The 22,431-nt window shown below is 41.2% G+C and overlaps 2 protein-coding genes across 3 annotated transcripts in view; one reads left to right on the top strand and one right to left on the bottom strand.

Moving 5' to 3' along the window:
* Window positions 1–13,456, top strand: part of cdk17 (cyclin dependent kinase 17) — a 41,198-nt gene extending 27,742 nt beyond the window's left edge. For both annotated transcript variants that reach the window (XM_084345481.1, XM_084345480.1), the window contains exons 4-17: window positions 1,130–1,263; window positions 4,959–5,084; window positions 5,767–5,823; window positions 5,925–6,039; window positions 6,304–6,398; window positions 6,979–7,041; window positions 7,458–7,581; window positions 7,767–7,887; window positions 8,641–8,738; window positions 8,867–8,972; window positions 9,194–9,236; window positions 9,600–9,690; window positions 9,804–9,881; window positions 10,238–13,456. In XM_084345481.1, coding sequence (XP_084201607.1) covers window positions 1,130–1,263; window positions 4,959–5,084; window positions 5,767–5,823; window positions 5,925–6,039; window positions 6,304–6,398; window positions 6,979–7,041; window positions 7,458–7,581; window positions 7,767–7,887; window positions 8,641–8,738; window positions 8,867–8,972; window positions 9,194–9,236; window positions 9,600–9,690; window positions 9,804–9,881; window positions 10,238–10,278 — 1,292 coding nt within the window. In that variant the 3' untranslated portion in view covers window positions 10,279–13,456. The remainder of the gene's footprint in view (window positions 1–1,129; window positions 1,264–4,958; window positions 5,085–5,766; window positions 5,824–5,924; window positions 6,040–6,303; window positions 6,399–6,978; window positions 7,042–7,457; window positions 7,582–7,766; window positions 7,888–8,640; window positions 8,739–8,866; window positions 8,973–9,193; window positions 9,237–9,599; window positions 9,691–9,803; window positions 9,882–10,237) is intronic.
* Window positions 13,457–13,518: 62 nt separating this feature from the next.
* The window catches only part of elk3 (ETS transcription factor ELK3), an 11,195-nt gene continuing 2,282 nt past the window's right edge, over window positions 13,519–22,431 (bottom strand). Inside the window, exons 2-5 of the mRNA XM_084345482.1 lie at window positions 20,176–20,406; window positions 19,334–20,059; window positions 17,189–17,311; window positions 13,519–15,462 (exon numbers count right to left, since the gene is read on the bottom strand). Of these exons, the coding sequence (XP_084201608.1) occupies window positions 15,367–15,462; window positions 17,189–17,311; window positions 19,334–20,059; window positions 20,176–20,406 (1,176 nt within the window). The 3' untranslated portion in view covers window positions 13,519–15,366. The remainder of the gene's footprint in view (window positions 15,463–17,188; window positions 17,312–19,333; window positions 20,060–20,175; window positions 20,407–22,431) is intronic.

Raw genomic sequence — 22,431 nt, 5'->3', positions numbered from 1 at the left:
ACCACAGACAGGTTCATATTCTGGGACAAAACTTCATTTAGGTCGTGGTCGCACTGCAGAGTAATGAAGCAGGACTTAATGAAGTTTGGAAATAACGTTCATGCATGAATAGAGCGAAAGAGCTTAGTTAGGGGGCAAATCTACACTCATTGTTTCCTAAAATCTAGAGCAACAATTTTAATGAATAATCTTTCGTGTGATATTTAGAGAAACAATCAGGATTATCATGTTTGAAATAATTGCTAACAGTTAATCTCCATCAACAGAACAGAGATTTCTTTCTCTGCTCGTTCCCCTGCTCTCTGCTTTCACATCTGATGACAGACTGCGTGGTTGGAGGCGCTGACACACTGATGACAGAGAGCTGTTCAACCATAGCTACTCATTAACTGTGTGTGTGTGTGTGTGTGTGTGTGTGTGTGTGGAGTAGGGGGTGCATGTGGTTTGTATATCAGTGTGTTTGCTCCTGCTGTGCTATGGTAGCAGTGGTAGCTTTACTGCCCTGGAGGAAGTGGTGCAGGTTGGAGTGTTTAATCTTTGGCCTCGGGGGTTACAAGGGTGTGAGAGGAGGTGAGAGAGAGAGGTAGAGAGACATAGAAAGTTGGGAAGAAGGTGGTTTGAGGGCCAATACAAAATATTCAATTTAGATACAACTACTACTTTTAGTACTGCAAATACATATCCTCCACTCTCACCACTACTAGCGCTTCTATGAATACTAAAACCAATAGTTCCCAAAGTTTTTGGCCTTTTGGAAGCTGAAAATATTTCTGAGTTGGACTTTATTGAGGTAACATGAACATCAAGACAATGAACTGCATGTTTCCTTTCACACGTTTCTAATTTCTGTTGTAGAATATTGACAGTAAACCTAAGAGCAAAACCACCACTTCATACTTAACATTTCTTTCTGAATTCTGAGTCAATTCTGCTGTTAATTATTTATCGTTTCCAAATGAATCACATTTTTTACAGCAGACATTTTGACTTTGACTTCACAGATGGAGCTAATGACATTAACGATGTCTCTGCTCCAGCAGTTAATGCAGTTCATCAAAAATATCCAGAAACATGTATTTCTGTATCTTGCTGTGTCTTTTAATGTATTTTATAATTCTCATTGTCTCAGATATCGTGCATGAGAACCTGAAGATGGGCTCAGACGGGGAGAGCGACCAGGCATCAGGAACATCTTCAGACGAGGTGCAGTCTCCAACTGGCGTCTGTCTGAGAAACCGCGTCCACCGACGGATCTCCATGGAGGTGAGACAGGCTTGCACGTGCACACACTGGTGCAATAATTACTAAAAATGGCTTACACTGCATGTCTACATTCCACCCTTCACCCCCTCTCCTCTCCTTCTGCTCTGTTCTTCACCTCCTCCTCTCCCCGCTCCGCCTCTGCCTCGTGGGAGATCTGACTCGGGTGGGGGCTTGAGGCGGGGGTCGTTCATCTCTTAATGGGCTCTCAGTGTCTAGGCTTCATGATACTGATAGTAGTCGTGCTCCCTGAGGACCACAGCAGCGGCTGGTAAAGAGATGCAGTGTGATAATCTGTGCTGTAACCACAGTGATTTTCTATAGGTCAGACATGACATCGTTGAGCCCAGAGAGCATGCTGGGATAGTAGACTCCTTTGTTCCTCTTGTAAGGATGCCATTCAAAAACATTAATTAAATTAGAAATCATCTTTGATTTTCCAGTGACTTTTATGCCCTCTTTATAGGAATACGAGTTACATTCGCATATAAGCAAACCATGTTGTTCCAGAAGACTCCATCCCCTCCAGTTTTCAGGTTTTGTTTTGGCGCACATCTTTTCAAAACCAAAAGCTGTTCCATCTTCAGCGACCAGAACAAGTTTTTTAAATACTAACCAGAGATGAAGATGATGCATTTTTATTCAGTGGCCCGCTGGGTACACCAGCCACTTACTCAGGCTCAGCAATAAAATATGAACAAGATGAATGGACAAAAAATCTTAGCATCAGGGGAAATTTCTTTCCTTGCTACTTTCTCATTTCACTGTGGTTTTTCAGACATTTTTGGCCGCGAGCCACCATTAATTTCTCGGACTTGTGTTATATTGTTTCACACTAACCATTACATAAGCTAGAAAAGGCTGTAAACCTCTATTCCATAAATAAAATGATGCTAAATGTTGGCTTTATGTAGGCTTATACGACGGTACTTGCAGACATTCCCAAGAAATCATCATCTTTATAAATATTTAGGAAGTTTTATTCTGAAAAGGGCGAGCATCTCAGCCTGGAGGCCTCCTGCCCCCTGCTGGCAGAGGAGCATATGTGACAATAACCAAACCTTGACATCCTTGATGTTTTGTCTCACACCCACACACCCACACACACACACACACACACACACACACACACACACACACACACACACACGGTGACCTATTTTTCAGTCGTTTGGAGTGTTTATCTCATTTGCAGGTGCACAAAAAAAGGCAAGGTGAAGGATGTGGTGATAATCACTTGACCTGGTGTGGAACACACAAAAGCTGTGTTACATGAGCTTCAGTGTGCTGCTCTTCCTGTGGTTTGATACCGCTAGAGGTTGAAATGAAACTGTATTGTGTCAGTAAAGAGGTTAAGGATGGTGTGCACGCTCACTTACTGACGCTTGTTACCAGACAGTCAGATTTTTTTCAGTTTTGCAGTTTTGTAGCGGCTCTACACTCACAGCCTGTCACCTAAACACATCACATCTTTCATAATCTAAGGAGACACTGTTTATCACGTCAACAAAGCAGTACATGAATACATTTGTTCAATGTGCACGGTGTAATGTTAAGTTTTAGTGTTATATATAACTGTATAACTTTATATTTAAATCTCAACATCACATTATTACCAATATCGGTAATAATAACCAATAATATTAACATGCAACACCACTGTGGTAAATACAAATCCCAGGTCTATAACAGTTTGTCAGACGTAATGTAGGCGCTAATAACTTTGAGGTAGTGGATCCAAAGTGAAAATAACAGATCTACAATTACAGCTGCAACTAACAAATATTTTAATTTTCAATTCAACTTTCTATTCATTTTTCAATTAGTTAATTAGTGATTTAGTCAGAAAGTAAGGTGCAATGCTTATCACAAGTACACAGAGCCCAAAATCTTCAAACAGCTTGCTTAGGATACAACATTTTAAATGATATCAAATTGGAGACAAGGGGCAGATCTTCACATTTTAGCTGGCTCCAGAGGATGTAGGGAAGTTTTTCTTGATATATAACTGAACAATGAAATGATTATCAATTTGTTGCTGTTTAATTTTCAACACTTGACAATTGTTCAAGCCAGGATGACAAAGTGCTTCGCAAAAACTGAAGGAACAACATGAGTCTGAAGGAAATGTAATGAAAATAGATGAGATGCTGAGAGGCCGGACTAAATCTGTTGTTGACTGATGATTTTTCAGACACCATCTTACATCAGAGGACAAGCAGTACAGAACATATTATATAATACTTCACCTCTTCATGACACCGATATGCTCCACATAGTCAGAGCTTTTATTTGAACTCTCAGTTGTCATAATGCTGGCATCTTCTCTGAGCAGCACTGTCAGAGAGGACAAAGGACTACAGTTATGAAATGAGAGAGGATGAGTCGATGGTATTTGTGGAGAGGCCGAACTTAAAACGTGCGTATGATAACCAAACAGATGCGACGTCTTCTTTCACTGTATTTTTACTCCACTCTGCCTTGTTTTTCTCCACATCAGTCAGCATTATTTCAGTTCTTGATTTTGATCCCAGAATAGATACAATCACTCGTCCACAACAATAAAATATGAGCCCGGTGATATTGACAGCGACAGCCTGCAGTGTGAATGCAGACTGTGAATATGAGCTATAAACATTAATAAACACATGTATTATTTATTTTTATTCTCACCTGGTTTTCTCGCTGTTTTGTTTTCACAATCTGATTTGTGCTCACAAAGGTTGTACCGTGCAGCCACAGTCACGCCTCGACCAGCTGCCTCTTATTTTTACCTTCTATAAGATGGTGATCGACCTGATCTCTGTCTTCTCTCTCAGGGAATAGGAGGAGATGAGAGCGAGCTATTTTCGACACGTGTGTGTGTGTGTGTGTGTGTGTATGTGTGTGTGTGTGTGGGTGGATGGGTGGACTAGCCTACATTGTCTTGTGCTGCTTGCTGCTGAAACATGCCCCGAACCACATACTGTATAGATGATAGGCATGCAGCAAAGTATTTTCTCATGTACAAGAGTGTGCAGAAAAGCAAAGGTGTGGCTCCTAACCATCAACTCATGTGGTTAACTAAGCCTTTGTTTTGGAGTTTAATAAGTATGAGTAGCAGAGTTAGGGGTTTCTGGCGCAACTTCGTCTACCTCCAAGGTGCATGGAGAAGGGAAAAAGGTCAAAGAGGTCAAGAAGCCCCAGCTAAACTTGTAGTACATGAAACAAATTTATTAGACGGCGCACTGGCCTGATGAAGGCCACAAGCCAAGCCACAAGTCATAACGGGTCGGTCTAATAAAGTTCTATACTATATTACTACAAGTGTTACTGGAGCTTTTTGACCTAATAATTTACATGCTTCTGCAAAAAACACATCAGTTCTCTCGTACTGTCCAGTGCTGCAGCACTGTATTCCCCCTCTGTCTGAACCTCCTGAATACCCAGCCTGCTCTGATTGGTCATTTCACACATGCCTGACCCAGCACAGCAGAAGAACAGCTGTGCTAATTCAATTCTTATTTGCCAAACTAGGAGCTAGGCAAGAAATATGCAAATGTGTGACATAGTGACGTGTGATGTAAGGACTTTGACCTTTTTAACTTTCAAGACCTTTAACATGCGCAAGAACCTAAACCTAAACACTGAAGGAAAGGAAACAAAAACAAATCATAATAGGTCTCGTTAAAACATTTCTTTACCTGTGTGTGTTTCAGGACCTCAACAAGCGCTTGTCTCTGCCTGCTGACATCCGAATCCCTGACGGTTACCTGGAGAAGCTGCAGTTGAGCAGCCCGCCCTTCGACCAGCCGCTCAGCCGACGCTCCCGCCGAGCCTCACTGGTCAGTGCCTGTGTTTTTGCGTCTGTGTGTGTGCTACCGTTTATTGCTTTGCAGCGCTGTTACCAGATTTCCCTTGTGCAAGTTACCATGGAAACTGGCCCGATGTGAGACAAGGATGGATTAATCTAGAGTCATGAGCGCTCACCTCCTGCCTTTTGCCCATCAAATTAGATCATGATACTCAGCAGTTGTGTGATCATGCAGCTTTGTTGCAAATGAGGTTTATGCATATTACAAGTTTGCCAACAGCGACACCCGAGTTCATAAAAGTAATCACTAGTGCAAAACGTTTTTGATCCTTTCTAAAAGATCAGGTAAAGAAAACACTGCACAAAATCAAAAGAGCTACATTTTGGCAAATTAGCACCATTGAAAGTATGCCAAATTAACTAATAGTGGTTCCCGTAACCCTAACCCAAAGACAAAGAGAGCTGCACAATCGTTCAACACCAATACACAGAGAAATCCATCACAAGAGTCAGAGAGAGCAATTTCTACAACACGCCTGCATTCTGTTTTGAGTTTATATCAGGGGTATCTTAAAGATTTTGTACAACTTCAGGTCCTTAATGAAAAAATACTGCCAAATATACCATTCAACTTTAACCTTGTCTTATACAGTACATGGCCCCATAACTTAATCTATGCTAAATCCTGACTTTGTCCTCTGTCTTTTCCTCAGTCGGAGATTGGTTTTGGGAAGTTGGAAACGTACATTAAGCTAGACAAACTGGGAGAGGTAAGGAAGTCCTGAAATCCCATCTGACACTAGGGAAGGAAAAATATTGCACAAATCACTTAAATTCAGTAATGTTGATCCATTGTCTGTGTTGCTTCCAGGGAACCTACGCCACAGTATTTAAAGGACGCAGTAAACTGACGGACAACCTGGTGGCGCTGAAGGAGATCCGGCTGGAGCACGAGGAGGGAGCGCCGTGCACCGCCATCAGAGAAGGTATTCAGCATTTGTCTATTCGATGCTACATGAAGCATCTTAACTCATTTTATCACTAGTAAAGTGATACATTCAACCAAATAACATAAGTAACATGATGTGTTGCTTGTTAAAATAATTTAATTTGTGGTGCTCAAAGCATAAAACTAAAAAATAAATAATAACATTTGTCCAATACATTTCAGAGTCACCGTCTGTTGTCATTAAAAAAGTGTTACATGTTTTTCTCTTTGTGTAAACATCTGTCTGTCATTGTCTCTGTAGTGTCGTTACTGAAGGACCTCAAACACGCCAACATCGTGACGCTACACGACATCGTCCACACTGACAAAAGCCTCACGCTCGTCTTCGAGTACCTGGTAAGTCCCTCTGCTTCTCCATATGCTCAATGCATGATGGTCTTTGTGGCGAGCTTTACAGCCAAAATACCAGATATAAAAACACATTAGTGTTTATATAGCTTATATTAGACATTTCTTAAAGGACCATTCCAGAATTAGTCACAATTAAAGATTTTGTTCCATTTTGCCAACCCTCTCATCTTAATTTATTCCTATGGAGTTCCAAGCAGCAGAGAAAACACTCCAGTCTATAATCCCAAATCATCGCAGTTGATAATGTTGATCATAATGTTTTGAAAATCTGTATTAGGGCAATATAAGTTTGTCATTATTTTATATATACTGAAACAAGAACATGAAAGCACTTAGACATTATGCACAGTGATGTAAAACAGGAAGGAAATGTAGGAAATGAGTAGAAAAATAAACAAACATAATAACTGCTTTATGAGTATATATATGTGTGAAACAGCAGATTGATGAGTCAGAATGACGACGGTGAAATTCATGTGATAAAGTCACATTGTGATTTGCAAAACAAGATTTCTTGGTGTCATTGTACCTACTTCCTGTCTGATGGCGTCATCTCTCCTGGTAGGATAAGGACCTGAAGCAGTACATGGATGACTGTGGAAACATAATGAGCATGCACAATGTGAAGGTCAGTATGACTCTTACTATTACTGATGATTACACTATATGCTTCTTCTTTTTTCTTCTTTTTTTCCCCCTCTGTAGTGGAAAAAACATTCTCTCAACTCTGAGAGCTTTTATTTCCTCTTTTCTGTGTGTGTTCAGTAGAGATGAGGCTGCATAGTGTTTTGCCAGGAGCACATTTTAAAATGTTGCATCAGTTAATGACCCTTTGACAAAAATAGTTACAGGAACTTAACTCATAAAGCGACGGACTAAAAGTCTAATAAGCATATTTGTGTTTGCTTTTACATCCCGTCCCAAGATATCTGAAAATTAAGCAAATTAGACCAATACAGGATTTTTTAAAAAGTGTTAATTGTATGAGATGCAGTTTTTGCATCAAATAAGACTTGACTCGAGAGTGTTTACGTATGTTTGCAGGTTTTCCTGTTCCAGATTTTACGAGGGCTGTCATATTGTCATAAGAGGAAAGTTCTCCACAGGGACCTGAAGCCTCAAAACCTCCTCATCAACGAGAAAGGGGAACTCAAACTGGCTGATTTCGGTAAGATGTTGTTTCAGGCGCGGTGGAGAATGCAGAAGCCGAGTGTTTCTGTTGTTCTTGATGTAAATTTGGCAAGAAAAGTATGAAAATCGTTTGATTATTTCTAGTAGTGCACTTTACAGATATAATGCCTCTTCTTTGTGTAAAAATCCTAATGTCTGCTCATGTTTTTGATGGGTTGACAGGTCTGGCGAGGGCCAAGTCTGTCCCGACTAAAACATACTCCAATGAAGTGGTGACTCTTTGGTACCGGCCTCCTGATGTTTTACTGGGATCCTCTGAGTATTCAACACAGATTGACATGTGGTATGTGTGTATATGTATTTCATAGACTAAAGATTCAGTCTAATAATAAAAATAGGCAAAGATAATCATAAAGGTTAGTGAGTACTGCTTGCTACTTTTGCAGATGCTGCTCCTATTGCTCCTGACATCACTGTGTCATTTGTCATGTCCAGCAGTTGGAGCTTCAGCTCATGGAGGCCCTAAGTGCCCAATTGCCACAGTTTGCGTTGAAAGTCGTACTCCGTTGAGTCAGATCAATTAAATCTGAATGCACAGACATGATACACCTGTTTTGAGATTCAGCATGACCTGTACTTCCCGAGGATGTCAGTATCTCAAATGTTACATGCAAATAAACATAAATAAAATGACGCTCCAGTGATTGTTGATTATAAACCCATGGGCATAATACAAACAGGAACTGCTAATAGCTAATTCCACGTATTTTAATGGTGGCAATTTGCCGAAATTTAGTTTAGCCTAAGGCTGACTGACTCTGTGGCAACATTATACTTCCAAATTACATCCTCCAAAGCATCATGGGAACTGTACTTACTAAGAGCATGATTACCTCCCATAGAAGTAAGACAAAGAATAATAAGTAATGACAAAATCCATATTTACTTATTTTCTAAATGGGCATTTTCCCCTATATTCTGACATTGTATCCACCAAACAGTGAATCAGTTTATCAAGAAGGTAATTACCAGATGAATATAATATAAAAATACATCCCTTGAATGAATTTGCTGTTCTGTGTGTGTGTGTCTGCAGGGGTGTTGGTTGTATATTCTATGAGATGGCTGCAGGTCGGCCGCTGTTCCCCGGCTCCACCGTGGAGGACGAGCTCCACCTCATCTTCAGGTTACTTGGTGAGTAACTCCTGCCAGGCCAGATCACCATAGTAGCATGAATGCCTCATCACATGTTATAATGTACCCGTTTACCTGGACAAGGTGAAACACTGTATATGTGACAGGCTGTGATTCTGTGACTTCAGGCACTCCCACAGAGGAGAACTGGCCGGGAATCACCTCCATCGAAGAGTTTAAATCCTACAACTTCCCCAAATACAAACCACAGCCGATAATCAACCATGCTCCCAGGTACATGCTCTGCGTGTCTGTTTCTTTTTTATGCTTCAATGACCCCGCACATACATGCAGTACTGGTGTGTGTTCATGTGTGTGTGTGCCATGGGCAGGAATTCCTGTGGAACATTTCACAGACAGTCTTCCACTTCCTTCCTCCCATGAGCCCTCACATTCCCATCAGGCCGAGCTGCAGGCAGACAGTTAAATGTTGCTCTTCCTTTTGTCTCCTGCAGGCTGGACAGTGAAGGCATCGAGCTGCTGCTGTCTTTCCTCAAAGTGAGTGTTTACCTCCTTCATAATACCCAGAATGCAGTTCACGCCAATGTATTTCACACCTGATGCTTTTTGATTTTAATGTTCTTATATTGAAGCACTGTTGCACATTAAACTAACATACTGTAGATAAAATGCCTAATAATCGAACATCCCTTCAGTACCAGTTGTAGACAGCAGGAGGCGTAACACTACCAGTGTTTCCCTTACACAGTGTTTTCACTGAACATATTGGGAGGCCTGTTTCTAATGTGTTTTAGTTCGTCACAGTTTATCTGACAAAATCGATGATTGCAGATACAACAGCCACAGAGTTGTCTGCTAAAATCACAAGATGGTTCACATTTCCTGCTTCTGTCTCCGCAGTACGAATCCAAGAAGAGGATTTCAGCTGAAGAGGCCATGAAACATTCCTACTTCAGGCAGCTGGGGATGAGTGTTCACACACTGCCTGAGAGTGAGCACACACACACACGGCTGAATAAAGCTGCAGTCTGTCTTCTTTAGGCTCATTTACTGCATTTTTCCTGACGTTTTCTGTAGACTGAGTCTCTCCTCTGTGTGTTGCAGTTATATCAATATTCACATTAAAAGAAGTGCAGCTGCAGAGAGATCCGGGCTACAGGAACTCCTCGTACCCAGAGTCAGGTGAGTGGGGATCACATCCAGATGCTTCAGGATTTAATCTGGTTCGATCATCAGACAAAGGAATAAAACTTCTCTTACTTGATCGTACTCGAGGAACTTTTAACTGGTAATGAAACAGTATCAGGCAATGTCAGGCTTATTATTATGAAGACGTAATACTACAAGGGAATGTTGATAACTTCAGCTTTAGCTCCACAAAATTACTGTAACCGAGCAACTGTTGGGAACTGTAATGATTACATATAACCCAGGTGCATGAATGTTAAAGGGATATAGTATAATATTAAATATTACACTCACATAACTACCAAGACACAGATAAAAAAAAAAGGGTCTGTCCTTTTCTTTTCTTCCAGGTAATGGCAAGATCAACAGGAGGCAGAGCATGCTCTTCTAATGTCTGATGAAGAGGATGGTCGACTTCCCAGCTTCTTCATGACTTTCCACCAACCTCTCGCATGAGCCCACCTCCCCTCGGATTAACCCCACCCCTTACCTGCACACACACACACACATAAACACGCACACACACCCCTCTGAGCGAGTGACTCTGGGTTGAATCTATTTGAGACTGTGTTTATTTATTGGGGGGCGGGGTGAGGTTGAATTATTTGCTGCTAAACTACTACTGTCTGTATTTAACACACCGTGTGTGTGCATGTGTGTGTGCGTGTGCGTGTGTGTGTACATGATGTGAACTCGAGACGCCATGCACAGTTGAGCAGTCAGTAAGGTTAATGTTGTTTTTCTTCTGACTACGATTCTCCGGCTTCCGTTGAGTTAGAATTCCACTGATGTTGATGTTGACGCTGTGATCCAAGTTGTTGTTCTTGTTGTCGTACTTGGAGACCGAACGCTTCAGTTTCTTCAGATTTTTTCTTTTTTTCTTTTTTTTTTATATAAATATGTATATCTATATATATTTGGAGTTTATGTTTTGTTTTTCTTCGAGCTTCCGTGACTAAACATTTCCAGGTTTTTAAAAGACTGGGACGGCTTGATGGTCTTGGTTGGGGGAGAAACGGTTTCTCTGGATTCCTCATCGTCATTTTTCTGAAACATTTCAGTCGGACTCTGCTTCTGGAGGCCCTGCTGCCCGCTGGAGGTTTACATTGAGGGTCAGAAAGCAAGACTGTGAATGGATTGTGGTATCAATTTTGGTCTGCGGGTTAAAGAAGCACACACAGAGTCCAATCAAACTGGGAGAACATGAAACCAACGTTTGGTTCTTTTGTTCTTTTGCCCATTCTGGCTCAGCACCAGGACCAAAACTGAGGAGGAAGGGGGGAGGCAGGCAGTTCTGAAGACGAGTGAAAAGCACAGATGAAAGAGAGGGATACTGAAGCTGAACAGGAAGTCATGTGACGTCCCACAGGAAGCCAGCAAGCCTTCCCTTCAACCCCTCACAAAACTGCCAGGACTTCAGTGCTTTTTTTAAAAAAAATACATGCAAGCTACACGTTCTCGCTCTGTGTGCATTCGGAGATCTCACCGCAGTAACTCTTTGTTTTTAACCTGCACTTCAGTGTGTTTTCTTTTTGGAATCAGGGACCCGGGCCTCGACACGGCCGAGTTTACCCAACAGTATTAAGATGTGTTCTCTGTGTCTGTGACCTTTGACTTCTCCATGTGAAACAACAGCATCAATGTGGCATGTTTCTCGGAGGGAGAGGCTGGCGGGGATCGGGATGAGATGTTCGGAAGTAAAATGGTTGTTTTCCAGTTGGAATGGGACCACTGCGCTCTCCAGCATTTGTACACAAGGAAAAAAAAGATTTCAAATTGAAATTTTAGAATTAACTGCCCGCTGTGTTGTTTGCAACTGACAGTGATGCTACAGATGAAGCCATTTGAGAAATCTCACTTTTGACTGCATGTTTACTGAAGAAAGTCACTTCAACACCTTCACTTAAATGTCCACTGGTGTTCTTTTTCATTCCTGGCTCAGTTTAGTTGCAGTATTTGTCTTATTCTTGAGGACCAACAAAGGTGTCGTCCAGATATTTCCAGCAGCCGTGTGATAACACAAAGTGATTCATCATTTTAAAGGTACAACTTGGCATTTTGGGAAATATTTGTATTTGCATTCTTGCAAGATTTAGATGAGAACATTTGTTTGTACAGTAAATTTGAAGCTAGCAAGAGGAGCATGTTAGCTTAGCTTAGCACAAAGAAGAAAGTTGGGGGAGAGCTAGCCTGGCTCTGAGGTAACCGATCTGCCTCCTAATGTCTCAGAGACTTCAGAGGTTGCTGGTAGGAAGGTCTTTTAACCTTTAAACAGAACCAGACGTGCTGTGTCATTCCGTTTCTTGTTTTTATGTTAAGCTAAGCTTAGCTACATGTTTATTTTACAGACATGAGAGCAGAATCGACCTTACCATCTATTTCCCAAAATGCAGTTTATTTGTGATAAACTGAAACAAATTTGTGTTTTTTTTGTGTCGGGCTTTCCGAATCAAAAAGCAAGACCACCAGAGTGGCCATTTTGCTCCAAAATTCAACATCACGTCCATCGTGGAAAAGGTAGAGAGAACACTTTGTACACTCACAGTAGCATTTAAAAGAACTGAGTGCAGTGCAGAGGCTTCTGCGCCTAAAACAGCAGGAATGCATTGAACATTGCATGTTGAACATTGAATACCTGAGGGAGATGTTCCTGTCACAGCAGCTTTTTTGCTCAACATCTACTGGAAAATTTCACAATTATTGTCTGTTGAGATTTAAAGGATTTGAGCAACAATGGAGTTCTCTGTTTCAGCGAAAAGTGCTGGAAGCTCTACTAATGCTTGATAAAGTTAAATTAATGGCTGAGAGAATCTACGTAACAATCATTAACTTTAACAGTTTGCAACTAATAATGTGATAATCCTGTAAACATACTTTATTTCACATTATTTCAGTAATTGAAAACTCTTCAACGTGGATCAATAAATGAGCTCATAATTTGATAAATTAAAGCTCACAACAGAACAAATACAGATGGAAGATGCTGTTAGTGGTTTACATTTAAAGTAATGTCACAATTATTGTGTTTACAGGAAAAGAAAGTCATTATATTAATGGTTTATATCCTGTATTACATTGACCCATTGCCCCATCATTTCTCCCCAGGTAGCTTTAAAATGAGGAAACCTTCTTTCCCTCATTGTATTTCCCAAAAACTGTATCTAAGTGTTTGGATGCTGAGTTTTTTTTCCAATTTTGTAAACATGCCCGTGCAGGATTATTGCAATGTTAGCTGCAAATGGTGTTTCTGCTAATAGCAGTTTTTCTTGACATGAACAGCAGTGACATGCATTAAAGGAGATTTCTACAACGGCTTAATATTTATCATTGTAAAACTGTAAAACTTTTTCAAATGTATGAATGACCTGACTTTATGTGAACATGTCCGAACGTGTGTATGTGTGTGTATGCGTGTGTGTGCCTGATGCATGGAAGGCCTGCTGTGTTGTGAATTCGACCTCTCTGAAACACTGAGCTGCCGGTCAACAGTTGGTGTGTGACTCTTTTTACTGGAACTATTTATTTCTCATAACCATCGAAAGTAAATTTAATCTGTTTCATAAACCGTCTGTGCTGCAGTCATTCTTTCAGCGGTGTGTATGGCAGCTATAATGAATCTACGGAAGCCACGTGATTCTGAAAAGTAATTCTTTTTATTAACAAAAAACAGTAACAATTCTCTCAACAAAACGGCAAACACTGAGAATACATTTCCATTCATTTTTTTTCTATAAAAATAACCAGGAGTAATTTTACAAAAAAACAGCCTTTGTGCAATTTTGACCTGGAATGTCATTTAAAACCTGGTTTAAAGCTTAATACATTTACACAAGTCTTATAGTATTGAAGGCACAGCCGGTACAAGGCTTAAAAGTACAGTGCATTTAGAAAAAAAAAAAAGCAAGAAACTATACAGAAAAAAAAAAAAAACAAAGTTCACAGCGTCAAGTCGAAGCAATACAGAGGACAAAATGAAGACTACTGCAGTGTTTTAGCGCTGGCTAGCAGGTGCTCTGCTAGGAGTCAGTGAGGGATGCATCTCGTGACCATACAAATGTATATGTAACTGAAAAAAATGAAGATTGAAGGTTGATAAATGAGACCCAGCCATTAGTTTCCCCCAGAAGTGTTCACATTCAAAGATTTGTCCTGTTTGAACGAAGGCTCAGCACAGGAAAAACAAAAAACAATCACCCACTACTAAACTTTAGCAATTATTCATCTAGGCACTATCCTGATTTTTGATAAGATTTAAAGAAACAGTTTGAAAATTTAAGGAAATATGCTAACCTGCAGAGAATAAAATCGGGAGATTTATACCAGTCTGGTTTTTGTCTGTAAATATGTAGCTAGGCCTACAGCTAGCAGCTGGTTAGCTTTGCGTAAAGACCATAAACAGCCAGTATGGCTTGTCCAAAGTTAAAAAAGTCAGCCAACAACTGTAAAGCGAACTATAAACATTGTATCATCGATATTTGTTCATTGTGTACAAAAAACCAAGGTGTAAAAATGGAACATATTGGTTTTACGGTAGTTACGTGCTAACTATTTCTTGGTCAAATGCAGTAAGCTAACTTCTCCCTGGAGTCTTGTATGAACTTTCCAGGCAACCATAAAACTACAAATTGTTATTTTTACACTTTAGTTTTCATACTGTAATGTGTTGTTTAGCTGCTACTAGTTAGCTTTTGTCACCTTGGGTCAGAGCAAGGTAACCCTTTCCCTGCTTCCAGTTTTTATGCTAAGATAAGCTAACTGTCTTTCGGCTGTAGCTTCATAATAAGCTACAGACATGTACGACATATCAATTTTGGTATCTAACACTAAGACCCGGTAGGAAGGCAAATAAATGTATTTTCTTTAACTATCGTAGCGAGATTAACTTATTTTTTGCTTGAAGAAACTACTTCAGTACTTAAGTGAAGTAACTATTATTCTAGATGACGCCTGTAAAGCCTTCTGGCTCACTGAGGTCCTGTTATACCATAATTCCTGACAAGTACTTCCTCAGATTTCCATCGGTTGAGTCATTGGGGTGGATATTGACATAAGTCAGGGCAGGGGGGAAATAACATTCATGAAATTGCGACCAGTCTGAGATGAGATTTAAAATGAGATGAGAAGTGTGACCTCCAGTCAACTTCTTTGCATGAAAAGAAATTCAGAGGCTGAGAGACGTCCTTTAAAATGAGAAAACACCAAGCACAATTGGAAAGTACACGAGTAGATAAACTAAAGTAAACAAAGAAATGTCTAATGCAATACTCTTCTCAGAGAGCAAAGCTTCAGAGTGAAGCTCCTGTTTCTTCATTTAATAAATGCAAAGGAACAGGCGTCAGATCAGAAGTGTGACCAGACTCGGAGGAAGTCAGACCCCTGTGTGGTTCATCATCAGAGTTTATGGCTGATTTTGTTTGGTCCTTGTCTGGCCTAGCTCGGCCTGGTTTGGCCCAGTTCACTCTCGGAGCTCGGGATGTTATCAGGACTTATGGGAGCTGGAGCAGAGCAGCAGAGGGGAGGGAGCGTCCATGTTGGGTAAAGGCATAGGGATGTGTCCATTCAGCAGTGAGGGGAACTGCAGCGGAAGAATCAGAATTAGAGGTGGAAAACACTGGCAATAAACAGTACAAACCTCTACAGACTGTTTCATGAGATTTTTAGCCTGATGTGGCATTTGAGAAGAACACCAAAGGCAAAAACTGCAGAGGAAATTTGGTTGACAAAATTGAATAAATAAAAAATCATGGGATTTTAAATAGAATTTTAAGCATGTGAAAAAGAAACCTGCCACTTTTTATTACTCAAGCTCGTATGTGAACAATTGGGTTATGTGATTATGTCAACTTTCAAATCATTCTGGTGGCAGATGGTGATGTTTGTCAGATATTTTAAATCTTACAGAAAGGTTCTGTAAAGAAAATTGATTTGGTTAAATAACTTGCATTATTGTGACTTTACACTGATTTAAACTATAGGGTTGTTTAAAACAGAGTATATTGACTTCATGATCATTAATAGAGGATTAAAATATAGTAGTCCCACTACTAATATTACGGCAATGATAAGAGTAAGGTTAGTCCATGCTTTCACAGCATTACTTGCTCAAAAATACAAGTCAATTCATCTTCTGTCTAAGCCATGGATGTATTATTTAGAACTGAATAATGGACCTAAAGATGGCGCCTATTCAGTCCGATGAGAATTGCTCATCCAGCGCGTACACCCAAAAAAAAAAAGAAAATAAGTTTTTAGTTTCTGTGATAATTCTATCGCACAAAAAATTAAGATGACTCTTTACCTCCTCATCAATTTTTACTTCATATAGGTCACAATTTTTTTTAATTGCTTTTCTTTGCTCGAGAAGTTTTACATGAAACATAAGTCAAAATTGACATTGTTTGCCGTCTCTTTTATAATGGTGAGCCCTGGGTAAAAACGCTTTGAAGGCCACAGGGGGAAATTTTCACTACAATACCGCCTGAGGCCACTAGGGCGGAGCCATATTCAGGTCTATTTAATACATTCCTGGTCCTAGCTGTTTGAATTTTGTTTCAAACCTGTGCAACACATGATTTATCTATTTTCTGCAGTCTTCTAGTCTGCCTGCTGCTGCAACACGGGAGAAGTGCTTTTGCTTAAATTACACCGTGGGGACTTAGAACCTGGTAGCATACCACGTTACAGGGACCGAGCCACATTGTGGGGACATAAATGCTGGTCATTAGACGCTGAACAATTTATTTTGGGGTCGTGTGTGTGTGTTTGTGTCAGAGAGTTGTAATGGGCGGGAGGGGATCCTGACCAACCGGCCCTCTCCCTTTCCCCCTAGCCAACAGGAAGTTGCCCCCTCTTCTTGTCCGCACCAGAACGGAAACATCTGTAGCTTATTTTGAAACCCTGGCACACTGTGAATCACACATCCACTAAAACACACACACAACAGCTATGGAGGTAAATCTGCGGTGTGAAATGAAAGATCCTGTAGTTATGACGGAGGGATTTGCTGTAAGTAGAGTATTATAGGCAGACAGAGATTCTGTATCTATCACCACCAGAGTAAGCCGGTGTTTTCTCTGAAAGGCTGGTACAGAAAATAAAAGTCTGTTTGTCCTATTTACACAGAACTGGTAGAACGGAAAGCATTAGAGCTTATTTGAGAACAGATTTTGTGTAATTTCCACAAAACTCTGTTCACAGGAGGACGGAGGTAGTTCACAAATATAAAGATAAGGAAAATCCACCAACGTGAGGACATTCTAGTCTATTCTGTCTTTATTTGGTTGGAACAACCCAAACCTTACCTGAAAGAGGGGGGCATGGCTCTGCAGTTGGGCAGGGCTGAGTGGTCCCACTGGACTGAGGCTGGACCAGAAATGGATATTGGAGAGTAGAGGACTGGGAGTGAGCAGCAGACCAGACGGAGTCTACATTGACAAAAACCCAAAATGAAATGTCAGAGGATAAACACACGAAGATGGAAACGATGGTGTTTACTCTGGCAATAAGTCCACAGAGCAGTACACAGTCTGTGGTGAAGTTGTCATATCATTCAGTCTCACCCAGAGCTCAAGGCCAAGTCTGCCCTCTAGTGAACTCACGTCTTCCAGACAGACTGACTTGGCAGACTGACTCCACGCAGGTCAGGAAGCTTCACTCATACAGTATTCATGAGATCTATTTTCTTCTGTCTCGTCTTCCTTCCGTCTCTTCATATTTAACCAAGGCCAGTTTGGTTTTCTTTATGGTTCTGGCATGAGAACAGAAGACTCTGCTCTATTACAACAGTCAGTAAAACGTTTAGGAACAAGAGGTTCTTGACTGCATTTGTGTTTATATTCTTACTGCAAAGATAAATACAACCACTTCGTTCAACTTTTTTAAATCCTGTTTCAAATGCTGGGGTTGAGAGAGTACTTAGCTGAAACATGCACAGTTTAGGATCATCAAGTAAAAATGTCCGTACTTGAGTTGAAGGAAAATCCTCTTTTGGTAGCTGAAAGATTATTCTTTCAAGTTTATAAAAAACTACGTACTACAAAACTACATAGTTTTCATTCTTTTGTGACCAAAAACATTGTTCTGAAGCTCGATTCTGACGCTGTTCTGTAGAAATTTTGAATGAATAATAAATATATAATGACAATTTTGAGCAATCTGTGTCAATTTCAGGCTTAAAAACAACTTCTGGTTGGTCCCACCCACCTCCGATTTAAGCAACACCCATTTTTTTGGCCCATTCTATGTAAACAAACAGATAACAGATAATTAAGTTGGTTGAACAGATAGAGAAACAGATCATGGTGAACCAGCTCATCCCTACTATATGCCTAATTCTGCTACAAGTCAAGGAAATCTTGGTCGGTTTAAGGCACCGACCATGACCTTTGCTCCAGGTCAAAGTTTGTAACCTCTTCATGCTACACAAAGATGGAACATATATGCAGTTATTTATATACATAAACATATAATCATGTAAACACCCAAGAAATCAGGAGTGCCTTTTTTAGAAATGTGTGTCTAGGTGAAAGTAAACAGCAGCAACAGCATGGTGATAATAATATGGTCTGCATCAGGTAAACACTGTACGCTAACTTTGAGCACCAAGCATCGATGACGTAAACACAGAGTCCACCTCTCCTCACCCTGTGCTTCTGTCTCCTATGATCACCCTTCTAATAGAGGAAGCTGTGTCTATCTCTTCCTATCAAAAGATACAGAGCTGTGCTTCAGCTAGATTGATCTTTACTTTGTTTGAACTTTCACTTACACTTCTGCTTTTGCTGATTTACCGGCCAGATCAAGCTCACAGCTTGACTAGCATGAAACCAGTTTAGGCCACTCAAGACAGGCAAGAAGCAGCCACTTTGAACTGGTTTCTGGTGGACAACAGAATTAACTGCAGGCACTGTTTTCTAACACTGGAACTAAAATCAGAACCAGATCTGTCTTGAGAAAAGTTCATCTGGTTTGAAAATTCTGAAGACTCTTGCGGTGGTTAAAGCTCAGGTGCTCCTTAAAACCCTCTCATACGAATTGTTCAGTGATGAGTGAAATGTTTAGCAAACACTTTTTCCATTAATTATGTATGGTACACTCAGCAGCCTATCATTTCTCAGTCAGAATAAAAGCGTCAGCTGAATGCCTGAATGTAGTCAGACTGTCCTGGTTTGGTCAGTGAGTTCTTGCCAGTGAATCAGGAGCTTCAGGAGCATATGGCTTCACTTATGAACCTCCTCCCTCCCTCCCTCGCCTCCTCCCGTCTTTCCGCTCACCTCTTTCCATCTCCTCCCTGTCTACAAGCTTAACTTTCTTCATCCCCCAAAACGCATGCAACGTCCTTCCCAGTCTTTTTCTCCCCCTGAATCTTTCTCCACCTAAAACCACCTGTATTTACAGAAGAACTGTGAGTGCAGTGGTGTGAATAAATATGTTATGTCATGTTGTACCTGTGCGGTGAGGAAGGCAGGGGTCAGGGACCCTGAAGGCAGTGCCGGGCTGTTAAGAGCAATGGAGACGAGGTCACTTCCTGTCAGGAGGAGGGAGGAGGCGGAGATTTCCAAGCCTTTGGGTTTTCTGCTTTTAAAAGGCCCGTTATTGGCCAATCCCCTCCTCTCTGGTGTTGTCGTGCTCTGTGACCTCACCCTCTCCCTCTGACCAGATGACAGGTTCAGAGGTTGAGCGCTCTGATCTGAATCGCCAGTCTCTGTTATCTGGCCCCGCCCCCTCCACAGTGTGTGGGTGGGGCTTTGTGGCGGGGAGGAGGAGCAGGAGGAAGAGCGTGCCGGCTGAGGAGACGGCCTGGAGGAATGGGAGGTCTCAGCCGAGGACGGCGGTGGGGTGGATGGTAGGGAGGAGTGGCCACGGTTGGTTATGAATCGGATGACAGAGGAGCTGTCGTCATGGCGATCAGATCTGGGCTCCATCTTGATCGGCTGGTGCGGTTCTAAGGAGTGTTGCAGGGAGCTGACGGTGAAGGAGGAGTACAGGCCGGAGTGGAGGTACTGGTTTCTCCCGCCTCCATCCTCGTCTTCAAGTTCAGGCTCTGACATCACACCACCACTTTCCTCACTGATGCGGCCCGACTCCACCATGGCGGGGTCCATCTTCAGAATCTCAGGAAACGACACGAACTTGTAGACAAACTTCTGGCCGATCACCTTCTTGATGATGTTCTGCAGAGGAGACAAGACATCTTTATTCTAAACACTTTTAATAATATAACATCATCGAACCAGTCAGACAGTTTCATATCATTTTTTAATAGTTTTGAAATGTACATGTTGCGTACTTTGTCGTAGTAGTAGCGCAAGGCTCTGCTCAGCTTGTCATAGTTCATGTTGGTCTTGTTCTTGCGCAGCCCCCAGAGTTTGGCCACCTCCTCGGACTTGAGGAGCTTGAACTCGCCGTCGTTGGACGTCCAGCAGATGAGATGTTTGTGGCTTTGGTCGAGAAGCAGCTGCAGCAGGAACTGCCAGAGTGTGATGGAACTCTCCATGATGGGATGACACCAGAGAGCGATCTGCAGAGGAGTAATAAAATTACCGCATATTGCTTTGTACTCTCAAGAAGTCATTAGGACATTTTTATTACAAACAAGATGGATTGCCTTGGGTGGAGTAAAAGAAAAATCAATTCCAACATTTTTATCCTCAAGAAAGGGGATCAGAAGGGGCTGATTGGGAAAGTGGTCCACATTTAAGGAAGGGTTAACACTGAAGCAGCATTAACAGATTTTTTTGGCCACTTGGGAGCAGCAGAACATATTTTTACCTTATTTTATATCACCTGTTATCGCCAATGTGTTAGCAAACAATTGCCCTTGTTAAGCAAACATGGACTTTCAAACATTAACATTCATTTGGAGTCATGGTTCTGGCCAAATAGTGTAAAAAAGTGGCACATTCACCCCTTCTTTAGCCAAATTCAAAACCCGACCAGGAACCAGGAAATTACCTGGCTCTTTAGCTACTACTGTATATGCTCCACTATTTTCACAAGCTAGTCACTAACTTTGTCTTTCTTTTCTTTAGTGTTGAACAGGTAGTGTACAGAGGGTTTATCAGAGCCTCTTTTTTTTGCAAACAGCTGCTGGGAACTGGTTTGATGAGAGTGGTGAGACTCTCCAAAACGTGTCCAAAAAACAATCAAAACAATGATATAATAATTGGATGGTGAAAATAAAGCAGAAACTACACAGGTTTTCGACGCCCTTAAGATTTAAACTTAAGTTGAAATAACGTCACACATTCTCAGACTGTTTGGGAAATCAGACGCCGCAGAAGACATAAAAAGAAGGAAGGAAAGAAAGAAAAGGAGGGTAGGTGGGCAGGGAGGAGCAGGAACTGTCAACGTCAACACAAATGCGAACCACGACGCTTCCTCTGATGCAAAGTCCACTAAAAACCACAAGCATTACAGTGCTGCCCATGCCCACTGCCTCCACTTCTCTGACTGGGACTTTCCTGCACTAAACACCGAAACTCACAAACGGACAACAACACAAACATATAAACAACACCAAAGCCTCAAGTCCATTTTGCTGTGTCTCTCTGACCACTAACAAAACAAGAAGTCTCTATCCCACACGTATGAACTCAGCTCACGCTCGTCTGTCTGGTGGACTCACACACTTTGGCTGCCTTCCAAAGCAGGATGGCGGCAGTAGTAAATACAGTAGTGAGTGAAGCTGCCATTAATGCTCAGGGTTGCCCTTACTTCACCTCCTTAGCCCATTTAAATCTCAGATAGAGAGGGTTTTACATATATATTCTTCCATTCAGGGCATGGGGTCACTGAATGGTTTGATTAAAGGTGCAACACATGTAAGAATGTACACTTGTTCAATATAAGCTCCCGGTATCTGGAGTTAGCTTAAGGCCACTAGCTGCACGGCTAACTGAGCTAACTTGCTAACGGCAGCTAGCTACAGCCATAAATAGCTACAGGAAAGAGTATAGTGAGCAGCAGTTAGTGGTTCCTCAGGTGATATGCTGCTATATTTGTTTGCAGTGACCTTCAACAGGTGGCCAATTCCTACATATCGCACCTTTAAAAGACAACACCCACCCCAGCCTAAGTCTGCTCACTATGCTGCCGTCTGGCAAAAGATACAGAAGTATCCGCTGCCGTAGCACCAGACTACAGAGCAGCTTCATTCTTCAGGCTGTGAGACTCCTCAATCCATCCTCAACACCCAATCATATTTTTTTTTGTTATGTAGCATAAAGGGACTTCAACTGACTTTTCTTTCGAAAACCCTGGTGTTGTAAAATGACTTTTAAATGAACATTTGAATCTTTTTAGAACCTCTGAATTTAGTTTTTTCCTGTAATAAAGGACATATTATACACATATATATGGTTCAAATGATTTTAGGCTCAGGGATGTTGTGAAGACTGAATATGCTGTAACTCACGTTTTACTTACAAAATTTGGTTTCTTCACAGCTTACCTGCTAACAATCGAGACACTGTTGTTACACTTTTAAAAATGTGATTGAATTTGCTGTATTTCTTGTTATTTCGCCGTTATGTTGTCACATATT

This window comes from Pagrus pagrus, assembly GCF_965226575.1.
Source record: "Pagrus pagrus genome assembly, chromosome: 23".
In the NCBI taxonomy this organism is placed as follows: domain Eukaryota; kingdom Metazoa; phylum Chordata; class Actinopteri; order Spariformes; family Sparidae; genus Pagrus; species Pagrus pagrus.
The sequence above is the reverse complement of the archived record's forward strand: the minus strand, read 5'-3'. Positions and strand labels throughout refer to the sequence as shown.